This window comes from Rhinoderma darwinii, chromosome 4, assembly GCF_050947455.1.
Source record: "Rhinoderma darwinii isolate aRhiDar2 chromosome 4, aRhiDar2.hap1, whole genome shotgun sequence".
Taxonomy (NCBI): Eukaryota; Metazoa; Chordata; class Amphibia; order Anura; family Rhinodermatidae; genus Rhinoderma; species Rhinoderma darwinii.
The window spans coordinates 151,322,299-151,348,225 of record NC_134690.1 but is presented as its reverse complement, the minus strand read 5'-3'; the positions used below and the strand labels follow the sequence as shown (position 1 = coordinate 151,348,225).

Genomic DNA, 25,927 nt, shown 5'->3' with positions numbered 1-25,927 from the left:
TTTGAACACATTTTATAAGTGGTCACAAACTTGTAAATAACTCATGAAAGAATAAAGTAACGTTAAAACCAAGCACACCATTGTTTTTCTTGTGAAATTCTCGATAAGTTTGATGTGTCACATGACCCTCTGCCCATTGAAAAAACTAAAGTTGCATACAAAATGGCCGACTTCAAAATGGCCACCATGGTCAACACCCAGCTTGAAAAGTTTCCCCCCTCCCATATACTAATGTGCCACAAACAGGAAGTTAATATCACCAACCATTCCCATTTTATTTAAGTGTATCCATATAAATGGAGCACCCTGTATGTATATATATATATATATATATATATATATATATATATATCTCTTATTTGTTAGTTTTTCTTCACTATAATAAATTGTCTCCATCCATGATGCATTTTGATATTGGATAGGTAGGACAGTATATGGTGTGGGGTATATTTAGAGTTTTGATTTGATATAATAAAAGGGATATTTTGTAATCTCATCAGTGAGGTGAAAAATAGGCAATTTATTTTGCCTATGGGAAATCTGTACATATAAATAGTTTTATATGCCTTACCACCCACTTAGGGTATGTTCACACGGCAGCGTCCGTAACGGCTGAAATTACGGGGCTGTATTCAGGAGAAAACAGCACCGTAATTTCAGCCGTAATGGCATGTTGAGGCACTTTTTTCTGCGTCCATTACGGACGTTAAATGGAGCTGGTTTTCCATGGAGTCCATGGAAAATGGCTCCATTTACGTCTGAAGAAGTGACAGGCACTTCCTTGACCCGGGCGTCTTTTTTACGCCCCGCCTTTTGACAGCGGGGCGTAAAAAAAATTACCGTGTGCACAGAAAATCGTAAGACCCATTCTAATGAATGGGCAGATGTTTGCCAACGCTATCGAGCCGCATTTTCGGACGTAAATCGAGGCGTAAAACGCCCGATTTACGTCCGTAAATAAGCCGTGTGAACATACCCTAAGAATCTTTTTCTGTATTTGTGTGAAACACAGGAGTGGACACAAAAGAAAGGCGATGTAGTTTCTTGATACCTTTTACTTCTGTGGAGCCAAAAACTGCACCAAAAACAGCATCAAAACTGTGTGTGTGATCGTGGCCTTATGGCTGTAAAAGCTTGTTCCTCACGTATGGCTTGTTTTCCAGGGATCGCGGACAAAATATGGATGGCAAATGTGCCAGTGTTACGTATTACGTATTAAAAGTGACCTTAGGCTGGATTCACAAACACTGTTTACTGTAGGTGAGGTTTTAGCAGCTTTTTTGGCTCAGTTTCTTGAAAACCAGTTAGAAGTGAATTCAAAATTAAGGAAAGGTATAAAGAAAAAACTGATATATTTCCTACTACTGTGTTTGACTTAAAAAAATTATCCAAAAACTGCCAAAAATCGGCATCAGAACTGTGTGTGTGACCCTGGCCTAAAGACCTTACTGAGTTATTAATATAACTGTTATAAAAAAAAATCTAGCTTAGTGTCCATGCACAACAGGACCCTGTATGGCACTGTATTCTCGCCTAGAAGCAATGGAACCTCCATAATACAGAACACGTTGGAACGTGCTACAATTGTTTTCTATATGAATCGATGAATAAAACCCTTTTTTGTATAAATCAGAGGCACATGGAGGTACAGTATGGGATTATAGCAGTCTATGGGCACCATATTACAGATCCAGACAACGGGTATCCCTAATATAGTCTTGTGAATGAACCCTTATTTCAAAGAAGTGCAAGCTAGACAGTTGTATTGGCTTACCTGGTGCGGTATTTCACTAGTTGCCACTTCATTCCGGGTCGCTCTGTGGTCATGGGATCTCCATTTTGACTCTCCCTAAATCCTACAGCGTTAGACTGTCAATGCAAATATATGAGAGGCTCGTTTTGGATCCCATAGACTGGCATTGAGAGACTGACCGGTTTCAACAGCAAATGCTATTGGATTCAGGAAGTCAAAGTGGAGATCATCTGGCCCCTCGGCGGCTCGAAACGGAGCTGCTACCCGTGAAATACAACACCAGGTAAGTCAATACACCTGTCTACCTTGCACCTCACCACATTTTCAAATGAGATGATGAAAAAACCCAAAAGCTGAGTGTTTCTTTAAGAAGAAAATATATATTTCATGATTACTAAATTTGTTCATTAGTTATATAATGCATCATTTCCACACTTCTTTATTATTTACCACCATTATGCTATGAGCAGTGTTAAAAAACGTATAGCGAGTGAAAGTAAAATGTGTATATTTTTTTAAGGTCACACACGATAAAAACATTGATTTTTTTTGCTTAAGGTTTCATCCTGACTTGGCAGTATAATGTTAGACATTTGCCTAATCATTGACTCTCCTGTTTGCTAATAGTTAGAAAGGGTTAAAGGTGATATACCATTTCGGAATGTAACCATGTATATAAGTGAGATGGGAACCTGAGTTATTTACTGGGTACAGTTACCATAGTGAGTATTGTGATACGTGGACCGACCAAGTCTTGCTCTTACTCCTTCTTCCAGGAAGGATGAAGGTGGCGGCACTATTGCTGTTTTCCACCCAGGTGTTCTTAGCTACAGCTGGGCCATCGCGGGGTGGTAAAGAACCCGTGTTAACGTCCATTGCTTGTAATGACAACGCAGCAGAAGCTGCTGCTGATTTGACTCTGCGCCAGCTAAATGGCAACCGAAGAAACGGGTTTGTGTTGGGACTCAAACGAATTTCCAATGTACAAGAACAGTATGATGTGAGTATGATATAAATCTGAACTACGGTATAAATATTTACAGTTCTTTTTGACTAGTCTTACATATTAAATTTCAATATCTTTGACAAAACTCAGATAACTTTATGTGTACATTTAAAGAAAGATTACAAATGTTTCAGAATGGCTGCAATTCAGATAATCTTTCTAAGACTTCGTTCACATATGCATCAGTGCTCCATTCCGACGTTCCGTCTGAGCTTTCCGTCGGAACGGAGCCCTGACTGGTTTCCGTTTCCATCACCATTGATTTCAATGGTGACGGATCCGGTGCCAATGGTTTCAGTTTGTCTCCGTTGTGCAAGGGTTCCGTTATTTTGACGGAATCAATAGTGTAGTCGACTTTGGTATTCATTCCGTCAAAACAAAGGAACCCTTGCACAACGGAGACAAACTAAAACCATTGGCACCGGATCCGTCACCATTGAAATCAGTGGTGATGGAAATGAAAACCTCTGGTCTCAGTTTGTGTCATCCTATATATGTTTTCTCTTACTGCTATTTCCCATTTCCTGTGGAAGCTGGTTCAATAACTTTAGTGTTTGGATGGTAAAGTAATGCTTTTATATTTTGAGATTATGTCTCTCTTCCTTTAACCTCAAGGACCCTGTGACCTTGATATCATATCTTGTCTTAGCCTTCTCTTCAATAACGGAATTAAGTTTTGATAACATTTCCTTTTAACTGAGATCTTCCATAAGTCCTTATTAATTTAGTTGCCCTCCATATGGAAGATGACTTCATATTGAAGATGTGGCAACACTAGTGCCTTATAAAGTGGTAACAGATACATTCTTCATTTCTTCTACATTCTAATACAGGGGTATGTCTTGTGCAGGTTTGCTTCCGTCTTTTTTTTTTTGTTGTTGTTTTGTTTTTTTTACAAACTAGGATACTATTAAAAAAATAGAAGAATATACTTTTCCTCCCGTTATGATCCTTTTTTGGTATTGGATACAAGAGACACATGCAGCACCTTCATCATGACTGCACTGTGTGAACACAGCCGATTAGAGAGCTGCTTTGGGTGTCCAGACTTTTTTTAATGACTGCTTGAACACAACGTGCTTAATGTCCTCGTTATCTGTAAGGCCAGGACCACACACGCAGTATTTGGTGAAGTTTTTTTTAGCCAAAGCCAGAAGTGGATCCAAAAGGAAGGAAAGGTATAAAGAAAAGACTGATCCATCCCCTTTCTTTTGTTTCCATTCCTGTGTTTGGTTAAAAAAAACGGAGCCAAAAACGGCACCAAAACTGTGCGTGTGGTCCTGGCCTTAGGATCCATTGAATAAACGCTCTATAAATATGAAACCCTTCCTGAAGCTGTGCACAGAGTGACTGGTATGTCAATGGGCACGTCATCCAACTCACACACCAGACAACATAAGTTGATTTCACAATGGCGTTGAAATAAACTGATCTATAGAATTATGCTTTTTTTCCCCTCTTTACTACAACATCACTTATCCCTCATCCTCATTCAACTGTATACATCCATAGTATATCTACTACATGGGACATAAAAATGACCCTGATTACAGCAACATGTTTATATTATATTACATTGTTCATATTATATTAGTATATATTATCTATGCGATCAATGTGACCTGTTTCCAATTCTAGGCCTGTAGTCTGTACTCTAAGGGTATGTGCACACACAAAATAAAAATCCTCCGAAAATACGGAGCTGTTTTCAAGAAAAACAGCTCCTGATTTTCAGCCGTTTTTTTTAGCAACTCGCGTTTTTCTCTGCGTTTTTTATGGCAGTTTTTGGAGCTATTTTTCTATAGAGTCAATGAAAAACGGCTCCAAAAACAGCTCAAGAAGTGACATGCACTTCTTTTTTTTAAAACGGCCGTGTAAAAAAATGCTTCCCGTTTTTCGGCCAAAAATAAGCCGTCTGAACATACCCTAAAGCTTTGAACTTTCTATGCATAAAAGCCTCTTATTTTTTGTGTAGACAAGGAGGTGGAAATCAAGTTTTCCTGAACGCAAATCTGAAATATATTCCAGTTATTTGTAGATGACATGTGAAAGTGACACAAGAATATTGGTTTTTTTTACAGGATGAGAATGGATCGATATTTTATCTGACATTGGATGTCTTGGAAACGGAATGTCATGTACTGAGCCGGCGATCGTGGGCAGATTGTGAGGCTAAGCCCCGTCATGAAGCAGTAAGTGAACCATGACTTCTATTACTTCAGTTCTTTTTCATGTTACATTCTTGATAATAGAAACTAAAGTTCAGAAAATCATCAACTCGTTAAGGACACGGCCAATCTTAGTTTTTAGCATTTTCGTCTTTTCCTCCCCACCTTCCAAAAGCCATAACAATTATATTCTTTCGTCGACATAGCCATATGAGGGCTTGTTTTTTGCGGGATAAATTGTAGTTTTTCATAGCACCATTTATTGTACTGCATAATGTACTGAAAAGCTGAAAATTTATATGTTTTTTTTATGTTTTACAACTTTTAGAAAAAAAAACTATTTGCTAAAAGAAATTGTTTTGTGTCGACATGTTCTGAGAGCCATAACATTTTGATTTTTCCGTCATTTGAGCAATGTGAGGGCTTATTTTTTGCAGGGCGAGCTGTAGTTTTTACCAATACTATTTTGGGGTACATGCGACTTTTTGATCACATTTTATTCCATTTTTTTGGAGCGCTAAGGTGACCAAAAAACAGCAACTTGCGCATTTTATGTATTTCTTTTACGGCATTTGCCAAACAACGCTATATTGGGATTGTTCTGAATTTTACGGACGTGGCGATACCAGTTATGTTAAGTATTATTTTTTTAACAATGCTTTAGGGAGAAAATGGGAAAAGTTTTTTTTTTGTAACTTTTAATATTTTTATTTTTTGGAACATTAAAAAATACTTTATTTAACTGGGTTTTTTTTACTTTTTTTTTTTAGTCCCCCAAGGGGACTTGAACCAGAGATCGTTAGATTGCTTGCATGATATACTGCAATACCAATGTATTGCAGTATATCGCTATATTGACAGTCTCCTTTGAAGCCCTGCCAGGGCTTCAAAGAAGTACAAAGATTGCAGACCTGGGGGCCTACTTCTAACAACTATCTTGATAGTTGATTCCGCTCGTTTGCTAAATTAGGCAACGTTCAGACGTGGCGGCATTGCTGTTGAATTGGGGTCCCCAAATATGCAAATATTGGTGCAGATTCGTAGCTTAACGCCCCCGAACCTGCACCAACATTTGCAGCAGAAAAATTCTGCCACGTGTGAACGTGACCTCACACAGCCATCACCCGCTAAATATGGAGTGCGCTCAACCCGTGAGCTCACTCCATTCTTCCCCTTAATGGCTGCCACGTACATGTGAAAGAACAGTTGGAGCATATCACTGAATCTTATTAGTCAGTCTATAGTATTATAATAGGGTATCAAACTGGACACTTTTGTACAATAGCCATGAGTATATGTCTACAGGGAAGCTATGGGGATTTTGATGCAGTCCTGCATTATAATATTGCATGAAGCTCATAGCTAAAGGGAGCGATACCAATAATAACAATATATTATAGAATTGATTTAAGCAATTCTCCAAAATTACCAGAAAATTTCACTAAAGGTGTACTTATTCTTTAATTATGTAAAAACCTCCTGCCTTCATGTTTGAAAAAGGTATTTACTTCTTTAGTTATTTTCTTTCTTTACGTTACTTATTTTGTCCTTTAAATAAATGCAAATATAAGAAAACAAATGTTTCCGACTAGATCCTTCCATGTATTCATGTGAACTTACTATATTTCAATGAATTTCTATTATCATATTAAATGTAATATAGAAAACTATTGTGAAAAATGCCTTTACATTTGCCTGATTTTAGTGGAAGTGATTTAAAAAGGGAAGCAGCTGTAAAGGGCCATTTACACAAGTCAATAATCGGGAGAATAAGCGTTTGTACGAACGCTCATTCCCAATCATTAGCCCGTTTTAACATGTCAGCAATCAGTAGCCAAACAAGCAAACACTCATTTATCGCTGATCGCATCTTTTATGCAGGGGCTCTGCTACCAACAATATGCAATCTGTATTAGGACCAAACGATCGTATTAATGATCAATCGTCCATATACAGTTTGCATTGGTCTGTGTAAGAGGGCCTCTAAACAAACACTGATCGACTTGTTATATCGATGATCAGTGATCGTTATCGGCAGAAATGCCGTGTAAACCTTCCTTAAATAGAACCTTTCACCAGCCCATACATGTGCAGCTGAGTGCAGTAGGTAATAGGCAGGGCAGTGGGAACTTTATATTTTTTGTCCTATCTTCCTTCGTTATTTAGATATCATTGCCCTTATATTTGGCACCCGATATTTAAATAACCCCCTGAACTGTCAATTGGGCGTGTAATTGGCAAAGGGGCATGTAATGGCTGTGACACTGTCCAATCAGCCACAACAAGAGATGGAAAGAGGAGAGCGTGTGTGCGCGTGCGCGCTCTCACTCTTTAGCTCTTGGCAGACAAGCTGAGAGATCACACAGTCTTGTCCTTGTCTGCTGAGAGCTGTAGAGTGAGTGAGAGCGTGCGCTCGCCCGCATGATTGTGCGCACAACTCCGATGCCGCTGCCGAACGTACTCCCGCTACCATGCAACATGCCCCTTGGCATTTACCCGACCCATTGACAGTTCAGGGGATTATTTAAATATTGGGCACCAAATATAATGGCACCAATATCTAAATAACGGAGAAAGATATGAAAAAACTTGGTGGGCAGGTGAAAGATTCTCTTTAAGAAGCAAATGATTCCGTAGTACTGATATATTTGCAATAATAGGTTGTTAGTGAAAGAAATATAGCTGGTATGAATATTCAGTGCAAAGTGTATTACTCTAAGCACAAAAGGAAAACCCAAAAAATTGTACAGCAGTGTCAAACAAATTCTCTATAGAAATATTTTCACCAACAGCACCGATACGTTTTCTATTTTGAGTCAAATTGATCTTTGGCTATCATCTTATTTGTGCACTTTAAATGGAGAATAATTTGCAGCTATCATCTCTCATCGCAGCTTCTAACTCTTGCTTCTAAAACTTCCTCCATGCTGCACCATCACTCTGGAATGCTTTGTCTGGGACCATGAGACTAAGAGTTGCCCATATCTATGAGATAGCTGACTCAGCTATCTTTCTTGATTCCCCCAATAAACATGTATGCTTGGATCGGCCAAGAGAGTAGGTATATTTCATTAAGAAGCGGGAGATAAGCCGCTGTCAGACACGTCTGGCCGTGCTCAGGGTCGTGGCTAAAGACTGATGGGCCCTGGTGCAAGAATTCAACTTGGGCCCCCCTACCACTCCCGAAGCAGACCATGTTCGCGCCTATACGCAGTCGCCTTGCCCAACGGCAGGACCAAAATCTTATTAGGGGAATACATTATAATAATAATAATAGGGATAACATCTCATAGTAGTAAATAATATCTTTTTTTTATTGAAAAATAAAAAAATCTGAAGATAAAAATGTAGAGGCCCGGGTACTGGGAGGGCACACTGTGGCAGACCTTTAAGCAGGAAAAATAGCTGCCCACACACAGTAGAATGTCCTACATAGATGCCTCCACACAGTATAATGTCCATCATAGCTGCCCCTACACATTATAATCCCAGCCATAGCTGCCTCCACACAGTATAATGCCATCCATAGCTTCCTCCACACAGTATAATGCAAGCCATAGCTGCCCCCACACAGTATAAGGCCATCCATAGCTTCCTCCACACAGTATAATGCCAGCCATAGCTGCCCCCATACAGTATAATGCAAGTCATAGCTGCCTCCACACAGTATAATGCCATCCATAGCGTCCTCCACACAGTATAATGCCAGTCATAGCTGCCCCCATACAGTATAATGCAAGTCATAGCTGCCCCCACACAGTATAATGCCAGCCATAGCTGCCTCCACACAGTATAATGCCAGCCATAGCTGCCCCCACAGTATAATGCACTCCCATAGCAGACAGCCCCCCTGTATAATGCTCCCCATAGCTGCCCCCACAGTATAATGCACCCCCATAGCAGACAGCCCCCCTCCCATACCCAGTATAATGCCCCATATGTGCCGAATAGAAAACTACTTACCTAGCCCCGTTCCCCCTACGGGTGAAGATCTTTCTCATCCACTGTGCTGTGAGTGACTCGGTGCAGCCAGGCGCGATGACGTCACTACATCGCGCCTGGCTGCGGCGCTCATGGCTCATGGCACAGTGAATTCTGGAGCAAGGGGACATGAGCTCCTTGCTCCAGAATTGAATTAAATTGTATCTGTGTCCTGACAACACAGATACAGTTGGAACTGGAACCTCGTTTAGTGGCTCTCGACCCCCCGGAGGTCTTCACACGACGCCCACAGGGAGTCGCGACTCACAGTTTGTAATATATTGTATTGTGCGGTCCTCTCTCCACCACAAACACAGACAGCACGATGCACTGCGCTGCACTGTACTGCACTACACTGCCCTACACTACACTACGGGCCCCCTCACCAGGTCTTGTTGTTTTCTGAGGAGTCGGATGATTGGCTCCAACTTCCAGTGCATCCAGGCTCTCTTCCTCCTTCCGCACCACGCTGCGTTCTCTTCCTGAATGCCTGGAATGCCCCTCACGTGATGTCATATGGTACACTGAGTGTACCATGTGATCGGGACCTCACGTGTGGGTCCTGCCTAGTGCCGGCGTCACCGCAAGTAAAAGTTTAAAAAATCTATTCTACAGTTAGCGCCGGTAGGCCCATGGACCCCCCGGGCTTAGGGGCCCGGTCGCAATTGCGACCGCTGCGACCCCTATAGCTACGCCACTGGCCGTGCTTCTCTCATAGGGGGACACAGAGATTCAACACGGCCAATTCTTCTTTCCACCTATGGCAGACGGCGAGGCACAGTTGTACTGCCCCCACACACAGTGGATTATTGGCTCATCCTGCTGAAATCGGCAGGTTCAGTGAATTTGTCTAAAATATGGTGGTTAATGGCCACCCTAACATTTGTAACCTTCAAACTTTTATGTGCTCTCAAAACACATACTTTGATTGATGCTTATGTCTAATAATTATACTATTACTGTTATTAATACGGTTACAAATACAGTCCATGTGCTTTATATAATCTTACAAACTGACCTACTTACACTCTCAACATTGTTACAATCCCTGCATGGCAACACATGCTATATCTGTTACTAAAAAAGCATCTGCACGCCTGGTTCATGCATTTACTACCTCTATTGTAGTTACGTGTGGCTATCTGTTGTGGCACTACATTCTCTTTTCTCTTAGATTGTAAGCTCTAATGAGCAAGGTCATCTCTTCCTTTGGTTGCTTGTTATTATGTATTCATTGTCATCTTGTAGGTTTACATTGTCCCCAGATTGTAAAGCGCTGCAGGATATTTTGACAGTATATAAATAAACCTTATTATTATAATTACTGTTATTATTGCCATGCACTGCATCTTCCTCTTCTTGGTAGCGAGCCTATTATGCTATAATTCAACACCATAGTAACATTTTCACTAAGCACCATATGACATATTGAGGATTTAGTTTAAGTACCAAATTTCACAACACCGTTGTGGCAACTCTGATTTTTGTTTTGTGCTTACATGATAACAAAAGAAAAAAATCTTCTTCTAATTGCATATCTGTATTGCTGTTACAGGTTTTTGGACAGTGCAAAGTGATATTTCAATTGAATAAACCAAAAAGAATTGCTCACCTGCACAACTATGATTGCACACTGAGTCCAGGTATGACATCTCATAAATATCTATTGACTGTCCTTTATAAATATAATCCTATCTGAGCACTTTGTTGGGAAAATAATCTACAGCCAGGGCCAGCCTTAGGTTGGATGGCGCCCTGTGCGGGACTCTCTATAGCTGCCCTCCACAAACCAAAAATTAACCACATATATAGACACGCACATACTGGGACATAAATACTATACATGCATAGAGGGACATATTTAGACAAACAGGCAAATATATACACACACATTCTGGAATATATACATACATAAAGGTACAAAAACAAAAAAAGGAATCCAGCAGCACCGGTTGAAGAGTGTGGGTGCAAGCCCCAGGGAGCAGACCAAGCTCTCAATATCTACAGCGATCAAAAAAGTAGGCAGCACACCATCGGAATTAGTGAAAAAGAGGGTACTTTATTAACCCTAAGTGCGACGTTTCAGCTCTATCCACTAGAGCCTTTCTCAAGCAAATGACAAGTGGAACAACAGTGGTATAAAACAGGTTCACAATTGAAGCAATTAATAACAGTAATCAAATACAAATCAGAACATACTGTATAGAGATGTGAATGTAGTGTAAACAAATCAATGGTGATAGTATATCGATGCACATATAAACAGAGAGCAATAGTACAAAAGGTGCTGAGGGATACACTAACGCATTAATGCATCTAATATGTGTAAATGGTGATAATGTCCACACACGTGTACATAATCATGAGATCAAAACATGTTAAAACAAGGGGATATCACCTGGGGATGTTAGATCATGCAGCCGCCATAGCGGCATCCACGAGGCGCAACCGCGCATGCGCGGACATATGACTGAGGGCGAAGGTCACCAAAAACGAGTGACATACTCGGCGCATGCGCACTGCGCAACTAAGTGCATCGGCGCCATCTTGGGTACTGGCTATAAAGAGGTAAAGGCAATTACTCAGTAATATGCCTAAAAAAAATACTGGTGAGCCGGACGAGGACAGAGGTGGTAGACATAAAGGTCCATGGATATCATGAACCCCGACATTTAGAGAAGCTCTTATCCAGTAAGGGGACACCGTCCAGAGTGAGCTAGAGGAAGGACAGGAGGACATAGATCAGCAGAACGCCGATCCCTGCCACTCTCATATAGGGAAAGCACTGTCACAAATGCGTGTTAAAACACACAAATGCATATAAGCGCAATCCCAAAACCCCCCAATAGCAACATGGGACGTGTATAGGGAGCGAAACCGGAGAGCACTTATGTCAAAGACGGGTTATGGTCACATGGGAGCATATACGTCAATAATCACCACGTCATCCCCGGACCCAGATTACATAAATTTAATGACAGTACCATACAGTATAGCACCAGGATAATCAGTCATAAAAACGAAATAAAACAATGATCCAACCGATCCATATAAGTGATATCCCAAAAGATGAATCTTCATCTAGAAAAAGAGAAACAGAGTTAGTATATAATCAATAAAATATTCTTGTCAAATATACGGAACAGGAGGTCAGAGCATACCACCCCTGGGACTCAATGTAAGGGGTCTACATCAAACCACCTAAAGCGAAATCAACATTTAAACCCCTTGGTTTTAAAGTATCCAGTTTCCCAATCCATTGAAGTTCTCTTAGTTTCAGGAGTTTAGTCCCGTCACCGCCCCTTCTAGGTAGTGGAATGTGATCTAGAATTGTAAATCTAAGTTGCTGTTCGGTATGTCCAAGGTCGGAAAAATGTTTGGATACAGGAAGATCCAACCTCTTTTTCCTGATGGTGTACCTATGTTGGTTGAGTCTGGTTTTTAAATCTAGAGTGGTCTCACCCACGTACAGAAGCTTACACGGACATTGCAATACATAAATAACAAAATCACTGTTACATGTTAAGTAATGTCTAATGTGAAATTTTTTGCCTGTGCCAGGATGTTCAAAGATTTGCCCTTTACACATAAGGTTACAGTTGACACAGCACAAGCACGGATAACATCCAAGTCTCGGTTTGGATAGAAACATTTGTTTCTTGGCTCTAATAGGGCCAATATCGGCTTTGACTAACTTATTTTTAAGACACGGTGGTCTACGATATGAAAAGAGTGGAGGTCTGGAAAATTCATTGACATGGGGAAGACATTTGCCCAACATGGGCCAATGTCGCCTGATCACATTAGCGATCTCTTTACTACTTTCCGTGTAGGTTGAAACAAAAGGAACACGACCTAATTCCGTTGCTGAATCAGTTGGTTCTAACAGTGTCGTCCTATCCATTCTGTCTACTTTGGCTCTATGTTTGTCCAAGAGTCTCGTCGGATATCCCCGTTTTTTAAAACGGTCCATCATCACATCTAATGTTTTGTCAGAACTGTCTTTGTCACTGACCACCCTTTTAACGCGCATAAGCTGACTAGTAGGTAAGCTTTCCACCATTTTACGTGGATGACTACTAGAAAAGAGGAGTAAATTGTTACAATCAGTCGGTTTAACAAACAATTCAGTACTGAAATGATCACCCGTGATTTTGACCAATACATCCAGAAATTGAATCTCTGACTCAGACTGCACCAGTGTGAATTTAACTCCCTCGTCTACTGAGTTTAGAAAGTTGTGAAAATCAGTCAGCATTGTGTGGTCCCCAGACCAAATTAAGAAAATATCGTCGATGTAACGCCACCACTTCACAACATGTTTGAAGTGATGGGAAACATAGACGAAAGTTTCCTCTAGAGTACGCATATAAATGTTGGCGTAAGTGGGGGCAATGTTCGACCCCATCGCAGTACCTCGTAGTTGTAGGAAGAAGTCATCCCCAAACAGAAAATAGTTGCATCTCAAAATAATGTCTAACAATTGTAGGAGAAAGATGCGACAATCGGGTGAGAGATCCGACCGTTGCAAAAAATCTTCCACAGCCTGCAGGCCCCTGACATGGTCAATGACGGTATAAAGACTCGTAACATCAAAAGATGCCAGTATGATATTTCTATCATTGGGTACAGAGACTCCCTGCAGTTTCGTTAAAAAATCAGAGGTATCCCTAATGTATGAATCGGCCCCTATAGCATAGGGTCTTAGAATCTTATCAAGAAAAATAGCCACATGGCAAAAAATTGAATCAGTACCGGACACAATAGGTCGGCCCGGAGGATTATTAAGGGTTTTGTGGATTTTAGGGAGCGTGTATAGAACCGGAGTTCTGGGATGTTCAATGATCAAATAATTGCTCAAATTCTCATCAATAATCCCTCCTAATTTAGCCTCGTCCAGTATCATCCTAATTTTTCTACTGATCTCAAATTTGGGATCATATGAGATCCGCCTGTATACAGAGGGATCACTCAATTGTCTCCGTATCTCACTAACGTATAGAGTAGTATCCATAATAACAACCGCCCCACCCTTGTCAGCTGGTTTAATTGTAATACTCTTATCTTTAGTGAGCTCATTAAGTGCCTCAAATTCTGCTGTAGTTAGATTGGGGTGTGCAAATCTGTTGTCAGGGCTAGGACCCACTTTAATAGCTTCAATGTCATTCCTAACTGCAGTACTGAATGCCTCAATGGCTGGTATATTCGATGGAGGTATAAAATTACTCCCTTTAAAAAGACCCACACACTTAAGATTCAATTCAGAACTCTGGATTGGTGTATCAAAAAGTTTCTCAGAGAACCACCATTTTAATTTAATGGATCTAAAAAAGCGAAATAAATCTTTTTCAATAGAGAACCAATCAGTGCATGCAGCAGGACAAAACGACAAACCCTTATTAAGAAGAGAAGATTGAGCAACAGTCAATACCTTGGAGGAGATATTAATGATTATCGTTTCCTCAACTCCATTGGACCTCTCCTCATCTGTGGTCTGGGCCTGTTCACTCTCTGGTTTAGACCGCCAGCCGTACCTTCTGCCCCCTCTCCTAGTACGCTTCCTACCGCTAAGGAAGAGTCCGGGGTCTCCCCTAAAAAAGGAAAGGAATTGTCCATCCCAACTTTATTGGGTGCGAAAGATCTCCTGCGTCTCCGATTATCCTTGGATCCGGTCCCCTCCTTGTAGTCATCTCTCTGCCAGCTGTATACCTTCCCCTTCTGATAGTCATCCGAGTCTCGGTTCCACTTCCTTCTCTTTATTTCCTCCTGTTCAGTTTTTAACCTCTGTACTTGTGAGACCAAATTTTCAGAAAATTTCTCATACTCCTGATTATCAAGAGCCGATTTCAACACAACATCAACTTCCTGGATAGTATCTTGAACTGTCCGTATTTCTTGCTGTAAAAATTCTAGATTCAATAAAATGATATCAAGGGCAAATTTGTTGGAAATTTGTTTAAAGCGATTGCAAAAAAACTCGTTTTGCGTAAAAAGATTCGGTCTGAGGTTGGATCGCATCCCTCTCGGTATCCTTTGGTGTTTATAATACTCTCCAAGAGTCGACATGTGTAATTGTAGTGTAATGGCCCTTTTGGACTCATTCTCCATTTTCCTCTTTAAATCAGTAGAAGAGGGGGTGGTAAGATAGCCCACATCACCGCTGAGACCCAGCAGTATCCGCTCGACATCCCCCTCCGTATATGCAAAAACTTCGGGCAACAAAGTACCATTGGTGCCATTCATAATAAAAATGAAGTATAAAAAAGATAGAAAAAAGCGAAAAAAAGTATTATATTACCGTGCAGGCTGGCGGGTCTTCAATATACAAAAACAAAAAAAGGAATCCAGCAGCACCGGTTGAAGAGTGTGGGTGCAAGCCCCAGGGAGCAGACCAAGCTCTCAATATCTACAGCGATCAAAAAAGTAGGCAGCACACCATCGGAATTAGTGAAAAAGAGGGTACATAAAGGTAAATATATAGACATGCAGACATAGAAAGAAAAGCACAGTTTTTTTTCAATGAAGATAACATTAAATTAATCAGAAATACACTCTATACATTGTTAATGTGCTAAATGACTATTCTAGCTGCAAACGTCTGGTTTTTAATGCAATATCTACATAGGTGTATAGAGGCCCATTTCCAGCAACCATCACTCCAGTGTTCTAATGGTACATTGTGTTTGCTAACTGTGTTAAAAGGCTAATGGATGATTAAAAAACACTTGAAAACCCTTGTGCAATTATGTTAGCACCGCTGTAAACAGTTTTGCTGTTTAGAGGAGCTATAAAACTGACCTTCCTCTGAGCTAGTTGAGAATCTGGAGCATTACATTTGTGGGTTCGATTAAACTCTCAAAATGGTTAGAAAAAGAGAGCTTTCATGTGAAACTCGACAGTCTATTCTTGTTCTTAAGAATGAAGGCTATTCCATGCGAGAAATTGCCAAGAAACTGAAGATTTCCTACAACGGTGTGTACTACTCCCTTCAGAGGACAGCACAAACAGGCTCTAACCAGAGTAGAAAGAGCCATTTTGGGAGTTTAATCGAACCCACAAATATAATGCTCCAGATTCTCAACTAGCTCAAAGGAAGGTCAGTTTATAGCTCCTATAAACAGCAAAACTGTTTACAGCGGTGCTAACATAATTGCACAAGGGTTTTCAAGTGTTTTCTAATCATCCATTAGCCTTCTAACACAGTTAGCAAACACAATGTACCATTAGAACACTGGAGTGATGGTTGCTGGAAATGGGCCTCTATACACCTATGTAGATATTGCATTAAAAACCAGACGTTTGCAGCTAGAATAGTCATTTAGCACATTAACAATGTATAGAGTGTATTTCTGATTAATTTAATGTTATCTTCATTGAAAAAAACGGTGCTTTTCTTTCAAAAATAAGGACATTTCTAAGTGACCCTCAACTTTTGAACGGTAGTGTATATATAAACATACACAGAGGCATATATATATATATATATATATATACACTAAGATAGAGATACATATATACACCTATGCACACATACTGGAACATATACACACACAAACACAGAGACACACATAGACACTTACAATCTCTACTTGCTGACAGGCTCACAGGCTTTTTGCAGGATGGGCTGTGGGCGGAGCTTCCTCCCCTGCTCTTGTTTCCTTCATATGTGTAATGAGGAGTGCAGCTATCATTAGTCCTTGTCACAACCTCTCACTCCTGCTTCCAAACCTTCTCTCATGCTGCGTCTTGTCTGGGACCATGAAACTAAAGTTGGCCATGTGCATGAGAGAGTTATTTCTCCCAACTCTTGCAGGGCTGCTAGACACCTCTGGCCATGCTTATCTCCGATCGGTATTGACTGTCTTTGACAATATATACACAAAGATTGCATACTCTTTATGGTATATTGATAAGATGATATTTTACTATCACTGTATGTATTACATCAATAAGTATTAGAGCGTACATGTTTTCTTTTTCTGACATAGACTAAGAAACTGTTTACACCTGCATTGAAAGCTCTGTTAGGGGCCTCCGTCGCAGATCAAGCAGATTACCGGAAACAATTGCGCTATTGTTTCCTGTAAATCCATAGACACTTGACGGAAAGCCGACAGAACCCATTGAGGTCAAACGGTTCCGTCGGCCGTCTGTGGTGTCCATGTTGAAATGGAACCGTCGCTTGCAGTTTTCCCTCTGACGGAGCACAACAACAGAAACTCACGACGCAGGTGTGAACCGGGCCTTACACTTAAAGTTTAGTTATTGTTACAAAGAAAACTTTTCTTTGGCAGCTGTAGATGTATATTAGATAAAGTGCAACCAGAAATGTTGTGTTTAACCTACATATTTCCCACCCCTTCTGTTTGGTTATTCCTGTTATCAAAATCATATCCGGGGGTTTAAGTGGCTGTACAGGATTAGGCCTGATTAACACGAACGTTGTATACGTCCGTGTGCTGTGCGTGAAAATAACGGACAGTTGCACTCAATGGGGCTATTCAGACATGCGTGATTTCACACAGTGAGTATACGAAATTCACTGCATGTCCTATTCTGGTTTGTTTTTTAAGTCAATGGGTGAGTGAAAATCACGGACAGCACATGGACATCATCCGTGTGCTGTCTGTGATTTACGCACCAGTTGCTAAAAAAATGCAGAGAAAAAAATAAAGAAAATGTGCACAACACTGGCATCAGAAACTTATGCCAAACGAAACACACACTTATTGCACACGGAACTGTAACACAGGAAAAACGCTGCGTTTTTTGCGGAAGCAAAGCGGACACGTTCGTGTGAATCTAGCCTTAGAAAAACATGGTTGCTTTCTTCTAAAAACAATGCCATACCTCTGTGCGATATTGCAACATAGCCTCATTTACTTCAATTGGGCTAAGCTGCAATACTAGACTCAATCCATGAGTAGGGGTAGCGCTACTTTTGGAAGTAAGTAAATAGCCATGTTTTTCTAATGTTTTACAACCTTCTTAACCCCTCAATGACATCCAACGTACTATTACACCTAGCTTACATATGCCCCCACATTATAAACTGATATACCAGTAATACTCAAACAAAACTACTACCAAGCAAAATCTGCGCTCCAAAAGCCAAATGGCGCTCCCTACAGTGTGCCCAAACAGAAGTGTACGTCTGCATATATGGCATCGCCATACCCGGGAAAACCCGCTTAACAGTTTATGAGGTATTGGTCTTCAGTGGCACAAACTGGGCACAACATATTATGCACTAAAATGGCATATCTGTGGAAAATTGAAATTTTTACTTTACACCATCCGATGTGCATTAATTTCTAATGAAAAAATACCTGTGGAGTCAAAATGCTCACTACACTACACCCCCTAATATGCCCTAAGGGGTGTAGTTTCCAAAATAGCGGGCACTACTCGGGGGTTTGTTTTAATATTTGACCTCAGAGCCCTGCAATTGTGGATTAATGCTGTGAAAATCACCAAAATAGGCCTCAAATCGCATGTTGCTCTTCAATTCTGAGCCCGGTCATTTGTCCAGGCAAATGATAAATGCCTTGAGGAGCGTAGTTTCTAAAATGGGGTCACTTCTTAGGGGCTTCCACTGTAATCTGGTACCTCAAGGTTTTGCAAATGCGACATGGCGCCCAAAAATCAAATCACAAAATCTGCATGCCATATAGCGTCCCTGCCTAATCGGGAGAAGTTGCTTTTTAAATGTTGGGATGCTTTTTATCCTTTATTCCTTGTAAAATTTGAACATTTTCATAATCATCAGATAAAATGTCATTTTCAATTCCAGTAAATTCAGCAAAAAACCTGTGGGGTCAAAATGCTCACTATACCCCTCGATAAATTCCTTGAGGGGTTTCCCAAAAAAATAGTGTATTTTTTTGGGGGGGGGTGCTTCCACTGTTTTGACACCACAAGACCTATTCAAACCAACCACTTCTAATAAAAAGGAGACCCCAAAATCCACTAGGTGCTTCTTTGCTTCAGTCCACTACCACACTAGGGCTACATGTGGGATATTTCTAAAAACTGCAGAATCTGGGCAATAAATATTGAGTTGGGTTTTTCCGGTAAAACCTTTTGTGTTATAGAACATTTTTTACTAAAACTGAGGTTCTGCAAAAAAAATGTAATTTATAAATTTCACCTCCGCTTTACTTTAATTCCTGCGACACGCATAAAGGGTTAAGAAACTTTCTAAATGCTGTTTTAAATACTTTGAGGGGTGCAATTTTTAAAATGGGGTGATTTATAGGGGTTTCTAATATTTAAGGCCCTCAAAGCCTCTTTAAAACTGAACTGGTCCATAAAAAAAGGGTTTTGAAATTTTCTTGAAAATGTGAGAAATCTCTGCTAAAGTTCTAAGCTGGGTAACGTCCTAGAAAAATAAAAAGAATGTTCAAAAAATGATTCCAATCTAAAGTAGACATAAGGAAAATATTAATTAGCAACTATTTTGTGTGGTATTACTATCTATGTTACAAGCAGATACATTTAAGTTTATAAAAATGCACATTTTTGCACATCTCTAAATTTTGGTGTTTTTCACAAATAAACACTGCCTGTACCAACCAAATTTTACCACTAACTTAAAGTACAATGTGTCATGAGAAAACACTCAGAATCGCTTGGAAAAATAAAAGCACTACAAAGTTATTACCACATTAAGTTACACATGTCAGATTTAAAAAAAAATGGCCACATCCATTAGGCGATAATAGGTTGTGTCCTTAAAGAGGCTCTGTCACCAGATTTTGCAACCCCTATCTGCTATTGCAGCAGATCGGCACTGCAATGTAGATTACAGTAACGTTTTTATTTTTAAAAAAGAGCATTTTTGGCAAAGTTATGACCAAGTGGGCGTGTTTAAAGTAAAAGTCCAACTGGGCGTGTATTATGTGCATACATCGGGGCGTTTTTACTACTTTTACTAGCTGGGCGTTCTGACGAGAAGTATCATCCAGTTCTCTTCAGAACGCCCAGCTTCTGGCAGTGCAGACATCACTCACAGGTCCTGCATCGTGTCGGACGAGCGAGTACACATCGGCACCAGAGGCTACAGTTGATTCTGCAGCAGCATCAGCGTTTGCAGGTAAGTCGATGTAGCTACTTACCTGCAAACGCTGATGCTGCTGCAGAATCAACTGTAGCCTCTGGTGCCGATGTAGCCGACACGATGCAGGACCTGGGGCAGCAAGTGAGTGACGTCTGCACTGCCAGAAGCTGGACCTGTGAGTGACGTCACAGCGTGATCTGGCAGAAGCTGGGCGTTCTGAAGAGAAGTGGATGATACTTCTCGTCAGAACGCAAAGCTAGTAAAAGTAGTAAAAACGCCCCGATGTACGCACATAATACACGCCCAGTTGGACTTTTACTTTAAACACGCCCACTTGGACTTTAGCAAGCCTCATTTGCATAAATACAAAAATGGTCATAACTTGGCCAAAAATGCTCGTTTTTTAAAAATAAAAACGTTACTGTAATCTACATTGCAGCGCCGATCTGCTGCAATAGCAGATAGGGGTTGCAAAATCTGGTGACAGAGCCTCTTTAAGCGGTTAATTATGTTAGCTCTAAAAACAATAACCAGTTTAAGTGATGAAAATAATTGTGTGGCAATTTTTTGTCCAACATTTCAGCCACCCGAGATGTGCCTGGTTGTGTGGGTTGTCATCTTTCCAAACCACTGAATGATAGTAATTTTCAAGAGGTGGCAAAGAAGAGTCTGGAGAAGTTTAACAAGGAGAGTAACTACACCAAATACTTTGGTCTTGGGGCCATAACAAAAGGAGCTGAACAGGTAAGGACACAGTAAAACCTGAGAATAATTAGCACTTTATCACATAAAGAGAATCCGTCACCTTTAATACTTTGTAGCATTGCACTGTATCGATCATTCTGTTGTCTTCTCTTCCATTATTAAATGATTTTGGATCGTGCTCAATAAATGACCCTAACAAATTAGAGAAAGGACAGCGCTAATTGTTAAAGATAACGATATTCCCATACTGATCTACTTCTCCTTCAGTAAAATAATTGTCCATAGTGTTTTTTAAATTCTTTTTCTAGCTTCTTTTTATTTTAGTCATTTAGGCCTTTGTACCTTGTGTAGCATCCAGATGTTACATGAACAATGACAATCTATTGTTTACTATTTCTTCTTAGGTGGTGGCAGGAATAGCCTACCACGTGGAATTTACAATTCTTGAGTCTACCTGTAACAAATCAGCTGAAGATTTGTCCCTGTGTGACCCCCTGGACTGTGAATTTGCAGTAAGTACATAAAGAGAGTATAACTGTAAAGGTAATAAATGCTGCATGTTGAGGAACTTGTGTTTTTTTTCTTCCTCTGCATCATCAGCTGCCTTGGTGGTTCCACTCCGCGAGATAGGTCATCAGTATATGATCGGTGGGGGACCGACACCCGGAGCCTGCAGCGATTAGCTGTTCCGGTTGCCTCCGGGCATCGGAAGCTTTGCAGGGTCGATGCCGGAAGCAGAAGGCTCTGAACACTGTATAGCAGCCGTGCTGGGTTACTGCAGTTCGGCTCCTATTCACTTAAATAGGAGCAGAGCTGCAGTACCATAGCACGGCTACTATACAGTGTTCAGAGCCTTTTACTCTTAGCACAGACACCTGCATAGTTTCCGGCAGCCGGAACAGCTGATTGATGCGGGGTCCGGTTGATGGACCCCCACTGATCATATACTGATGACCTATCCCATGGATAGGTCATCAGTACATTAAAAAAAAAACAACCTGGACAACCCCTTTAAAAATATATTTTGTCTTAACCTTAAAGGCGATTCCCGACTAAAACATTTATGGCATGTAAACGGGATGTGGCGGCCGCCAAATCCAGGTGGGGGATGGATGGAGATGTGGCTCTATCCATTCATTGTTATGGGAATTACAGTGACTCCTGTTCTGCAGATAAGTGTGGGCCCCAGAGCTGGAACCCACATCTATCAGACATTTATGGCATATTATGTGAATATGCTATAAATGCTTCAGTTGACAATACCCCTTTAAATCTTTGCATCTATAGAGAGAGAGAGAGAGAGAGAGAGAGAGAGAGAGAGGGATCTTTAGAATGACCATGAAATAGCATAAACAAATCAGCCTACTGCCCTGTTCACACAGTTTTTTGTAGACAGAGAAAATCTGTCTCAAAATTCCTTCAAGAATTTTGAGTCAGATTTTGAACTGCCAGCATTGTTTTGACACTTTTTTTTTTTCTGCGTCTTTCACAGCATTTTTTGCCCACAACCATTGAATCAAATGCAAAAAGCGATGCGTAAAATGCTTAGAAACTAGCACAGCAGGTTTTTTTCTGCCTCCCATTGATTTCTCTCTCTAATTTCAATGGGAGGTCAGAAAGAACATAATGCTTTTTTTCCCCGTGAGCGGCCAAAAACCGCCCAGGAAAAAAACCTCCTCTGTGTCCCATTAAAATGAATAGGGGGCGATTTCGGAAATTTTGGCGCTGATTTCAACACGAGTTCCATTAAAGCGCAGTATTAATTCACCTTAAGGGCATGTCCACATGTAGCATAAATACTGCGGATTTTTTGCAACATATTTCATTGCGGAAAATCTTTGAACAAATCTCATCCACATGCTGTGTAAAAAATCAGTCGAAAAAAACTTTTACAAATTGACCTGCAGTGTTTTTTTTGTATACGCAGCATGTCAATTTATGCTGCAGGATCGCTGGTTTTCTGTTGCGGGGTTTCCCCCATCTAAGTAAATGGGGAGGTAAAATGCGCAACAAATAGTAGATGTTGCAACTTTTAAGGCGGAAAACATGGGCTGCAGCGCTCACATGGGATGAAACGTCATCCCAAGCGGCTGGGCTGCAGGACGTCAGAGGGACGCGTTGCCATAACTATGGGCAAAATATAGGCATTTTTTTTTTCACCTGCTGTATTCCGAAGCAGACATACAGTCCAAAAAACTGCACCAAAATTTGCGGATACGCTTGGTACTTTTACGCAGCATATCCACCCTGTGTGAAAATAGCGTAAACTATTTTCACATTTTCATATATTAATATTAGGTATTAGATGCCTTTTAATATTCAGAATGTATATTACGCTGTATAAGTGGAAACCAGTTCTGATTATGTACATATAACAATATAGGATGCAAAATCAAAATGAACATAGAGCGGTTGTATTGGTGGACTCACATGTGGCAGCCATGTCAAATTGGTTTTAAAGCAGTTGTTTGCCTCAGAAAACCCCTTGTCATTTACCCTATTAGTAAGGGGGGGGGGGCATATTCTAAATTGAACCCAGATCTGAAGGACCACAGGTATCCATTGAAATCCACAGATTCCTTTGGATTTCAATTGGTGCTATTTTATGCTTTGTAGTTCTGCAGGGAGAATGAAACGTTGCATTGGAGTTCTCCTGCTGATAACAGATTATTGGAACTAGCAGAATATTTTCATGTTAAATGCTAATTTTAATTATTTTTATTTTTACCAGCATACAGGCTACTGCAAGAGTAAGGCTGTAGAACAATGGAGCACTCAGGGTGAAAAGAATGTGGAAAATGTCACATGTGAAATATTTGAACCAGAGGTAGGAAATCTAACATTATGTCAGTAATATCAGAAACACATATTAAGTACATCAAGATTGTTATATTATCAGGGCAGACGGTCCATGCTTTCCTTCATGATAGAAAGATCTAAGGGTATGTTCACACGCACTAATTACGGACGTAATTCGGGCGTTTTTGCCCCGAATTACGTCCGAAAATAGCGCCTCAATAGCGCTGACAAACATCTGCCCATTGAAAGCAATGGGCAGACGTTTGTCTGTTCACACGAGGCGTAATTTACGCGCCGATGTCAAATGACGGCGCGTAAATAGACGCCCACGTCAAAGAAGTGACCTGTCACTTCTTTGGCCGTAATTGGAGCCGTTATTCATTGACTCCAATGAATAGCAGCGCCAATTACGTCCGTAATGGACGCGGCGTTCAAGCGCCTGCACATGCCGTTACGGCTGAAATTACGGGGATGTTTTCAGGCTGAAACATCCCCGTAATTTCAGCCGTTACGGACGCCCTCGTGTGAACATACCCTAAATCTTCTAGAGGGACTAAAGGTCCACATAGACATTAGACAAAATTTAACAGAACCGCCGATTTTGGCTGTATTAGCCCAAGATCGAATGTGAATGCCACCAGGGAAGAAGAATCAGGCTTGTTGGATTTCAAAAACTAGCTCATAACTTGCTCAAAAATGATCGTTTTTCAAAATAAAAACCACTGCTGTTATCTACATTACAGCGCCGATCAGATTATGTAGGAGATAGTCAAGTTATAATCTGGTGCCAGAGCCTCTTTAATGTGATCACTAGGTCTTTGTATTTTACTGTAATCTTATTTCAGTGCAGATTTATTTTCAAAATGTTAAATAGTACAAATCAAGTTCTACAACAGTGTTGGAAAATAATTTTTACTTGAAAATAATTTTGTCTTTATATTTAGGCGGCTGTTGTGGAAGAGCAGAAGCATAATGAAGGCCATGCTGCCGATCAACCAAGTAATGATAAAAAAGATCATGGAAAAAAAGGAGACAAGGGAAAAGGAAAACAGCACGGCCACAAACATGGGCACGGGCACGCAAAGCACGGACACAAACATGGCCATAAACATGAGCATAAACATGACCATGACAGTGGAAGTCATGAACACATGCATGATCATGAACATGAGCATCTACACAATCATGAGCATCATCACGGCCAACCACAAAAGCCTCATGGTCCTCCATCAGATTCACCTAAAACAGTTGGCACCATTACATATCTTTCTTCTACAAATGAAGCACAAACAACAGCTTCTCCTGCAGATCAAGAAAAGAAGGGCAAAGGAACAAAACCAGACAAGAAGGGACAAGGAAAACCATCAAAATCATTTATTCGCCCTTTCCCTGAGAAGGCCTCATCATCAGACCAATGCCCTGGTCCAGCCAAGAATATTCCCTTAGTTGAAAATGATCCCAGTTTAGAAGTATCGCAAGCACCAACACGACCTCCAAAGTAGACATGATCTCCCTCAAAGTGATGAATCAATCTAGTATTCCTATTTTTTTTAAAGAATACCTACTAGCCTGCATTTTTGGTGTATAAAATAAAATAAATATGTAAAAAAAAAAGTTCAAAATTAAGTGTATTCTGTCAAAAAAAAACACCAACTTTTTGTGAATTGGTATTTAATGCATCATTTAGACTAACATAAGACAATATTTAAAGAGGACCTGGCAGCTCTCCTGACATGTCTGTTTTAGTAAATAGCTAAAATTACTTTGCACATCAGCTAGCTACAGCTAACATACTGGCAGAGGCAGTGATGAGCAGGCACTGGATTCACTCTCCAATAGCCTGCTCTTCTGTGCTGTTGTGCACTGTCCAGACGTCCCATACCCCTTTTAGCTGCTTCTCTGGAGGCTAAACCCCATTGCACCCCACTCTCCCGTACGGGACACCTCCTCCACATCCAACCCAAGTGCCAAACCAGCCCAATACAGAGTTCACTTGTCCTCCACCCTAAACTACCTTATTCCCCCCATGGGGCTAAAAACAAGGCAAAACAGCAACTTGGAGTGCTGCAGGACCTTAAAGGCTATGTAAACCTTCGAAAGTGATTTTATTTATTTTTATATAGATAAACGGTTGCACCAGTCGTCTTAGTTGTTAGATAGACTCCCAATATTCACCACATAGATTGTTCCTTCATCTTTTATATCTTGGTGGGTGAATCCACATGCGATTGCCACCTATAGTGGGGGATAACTATTTCACAGCTACATCTTACATATACAATACAGCCACTTGATACCATTTAAAGGCACAGCATACAATTAATGCAATAAGACGGTATAATAGCGCCAATCTCTAGGGAATAGGATTCCCACATCTTACGTGCGGCGTGTAACATCCACGGCCGCGGACCTTAGGGACTACTCACCCCCCAACGACCGCAGCCATGGACTTGTGA

At 40.6% G+C, this 25,927-nt stretch overlaps 1 protein-coding gene across 1 annotated transcript; it reads left to right on the top strand.

The window, feature by feature from the left end:
• Window positions 1-1,957: 1,957 nt before the first annotated feature.
• LOC142759492 (fetuin-B-like) lies at window positions 1,958-25,093 on the top strand. Its single transcript, XM_075861698.1, has 8 exons — window positions 1,958-2,036; window positions 2,530-2,753; window positions 4,841-4,951; window positions 10,464-10,551; window positions 20,551-20,711; window positions 21,077-21,184; window positions 23,404-23,499; window positions 24,416-25,093. Exons 2-8 carry the CDS (start codon window positions 2,535-2,537, stop codon window positions 24,971-24,973), a joined length of 1,341 nt encoding a protein of 446 aa, XP_075717813.1. The 5' UTR covers window positions 1,958-2,036; window positions 2,530-2,534; the 3' UTR covers window positions 24,974-25,093.
• The last annotated feature ends 834 nt before the right edge of the window (window positions 25,094-25,927 follow it).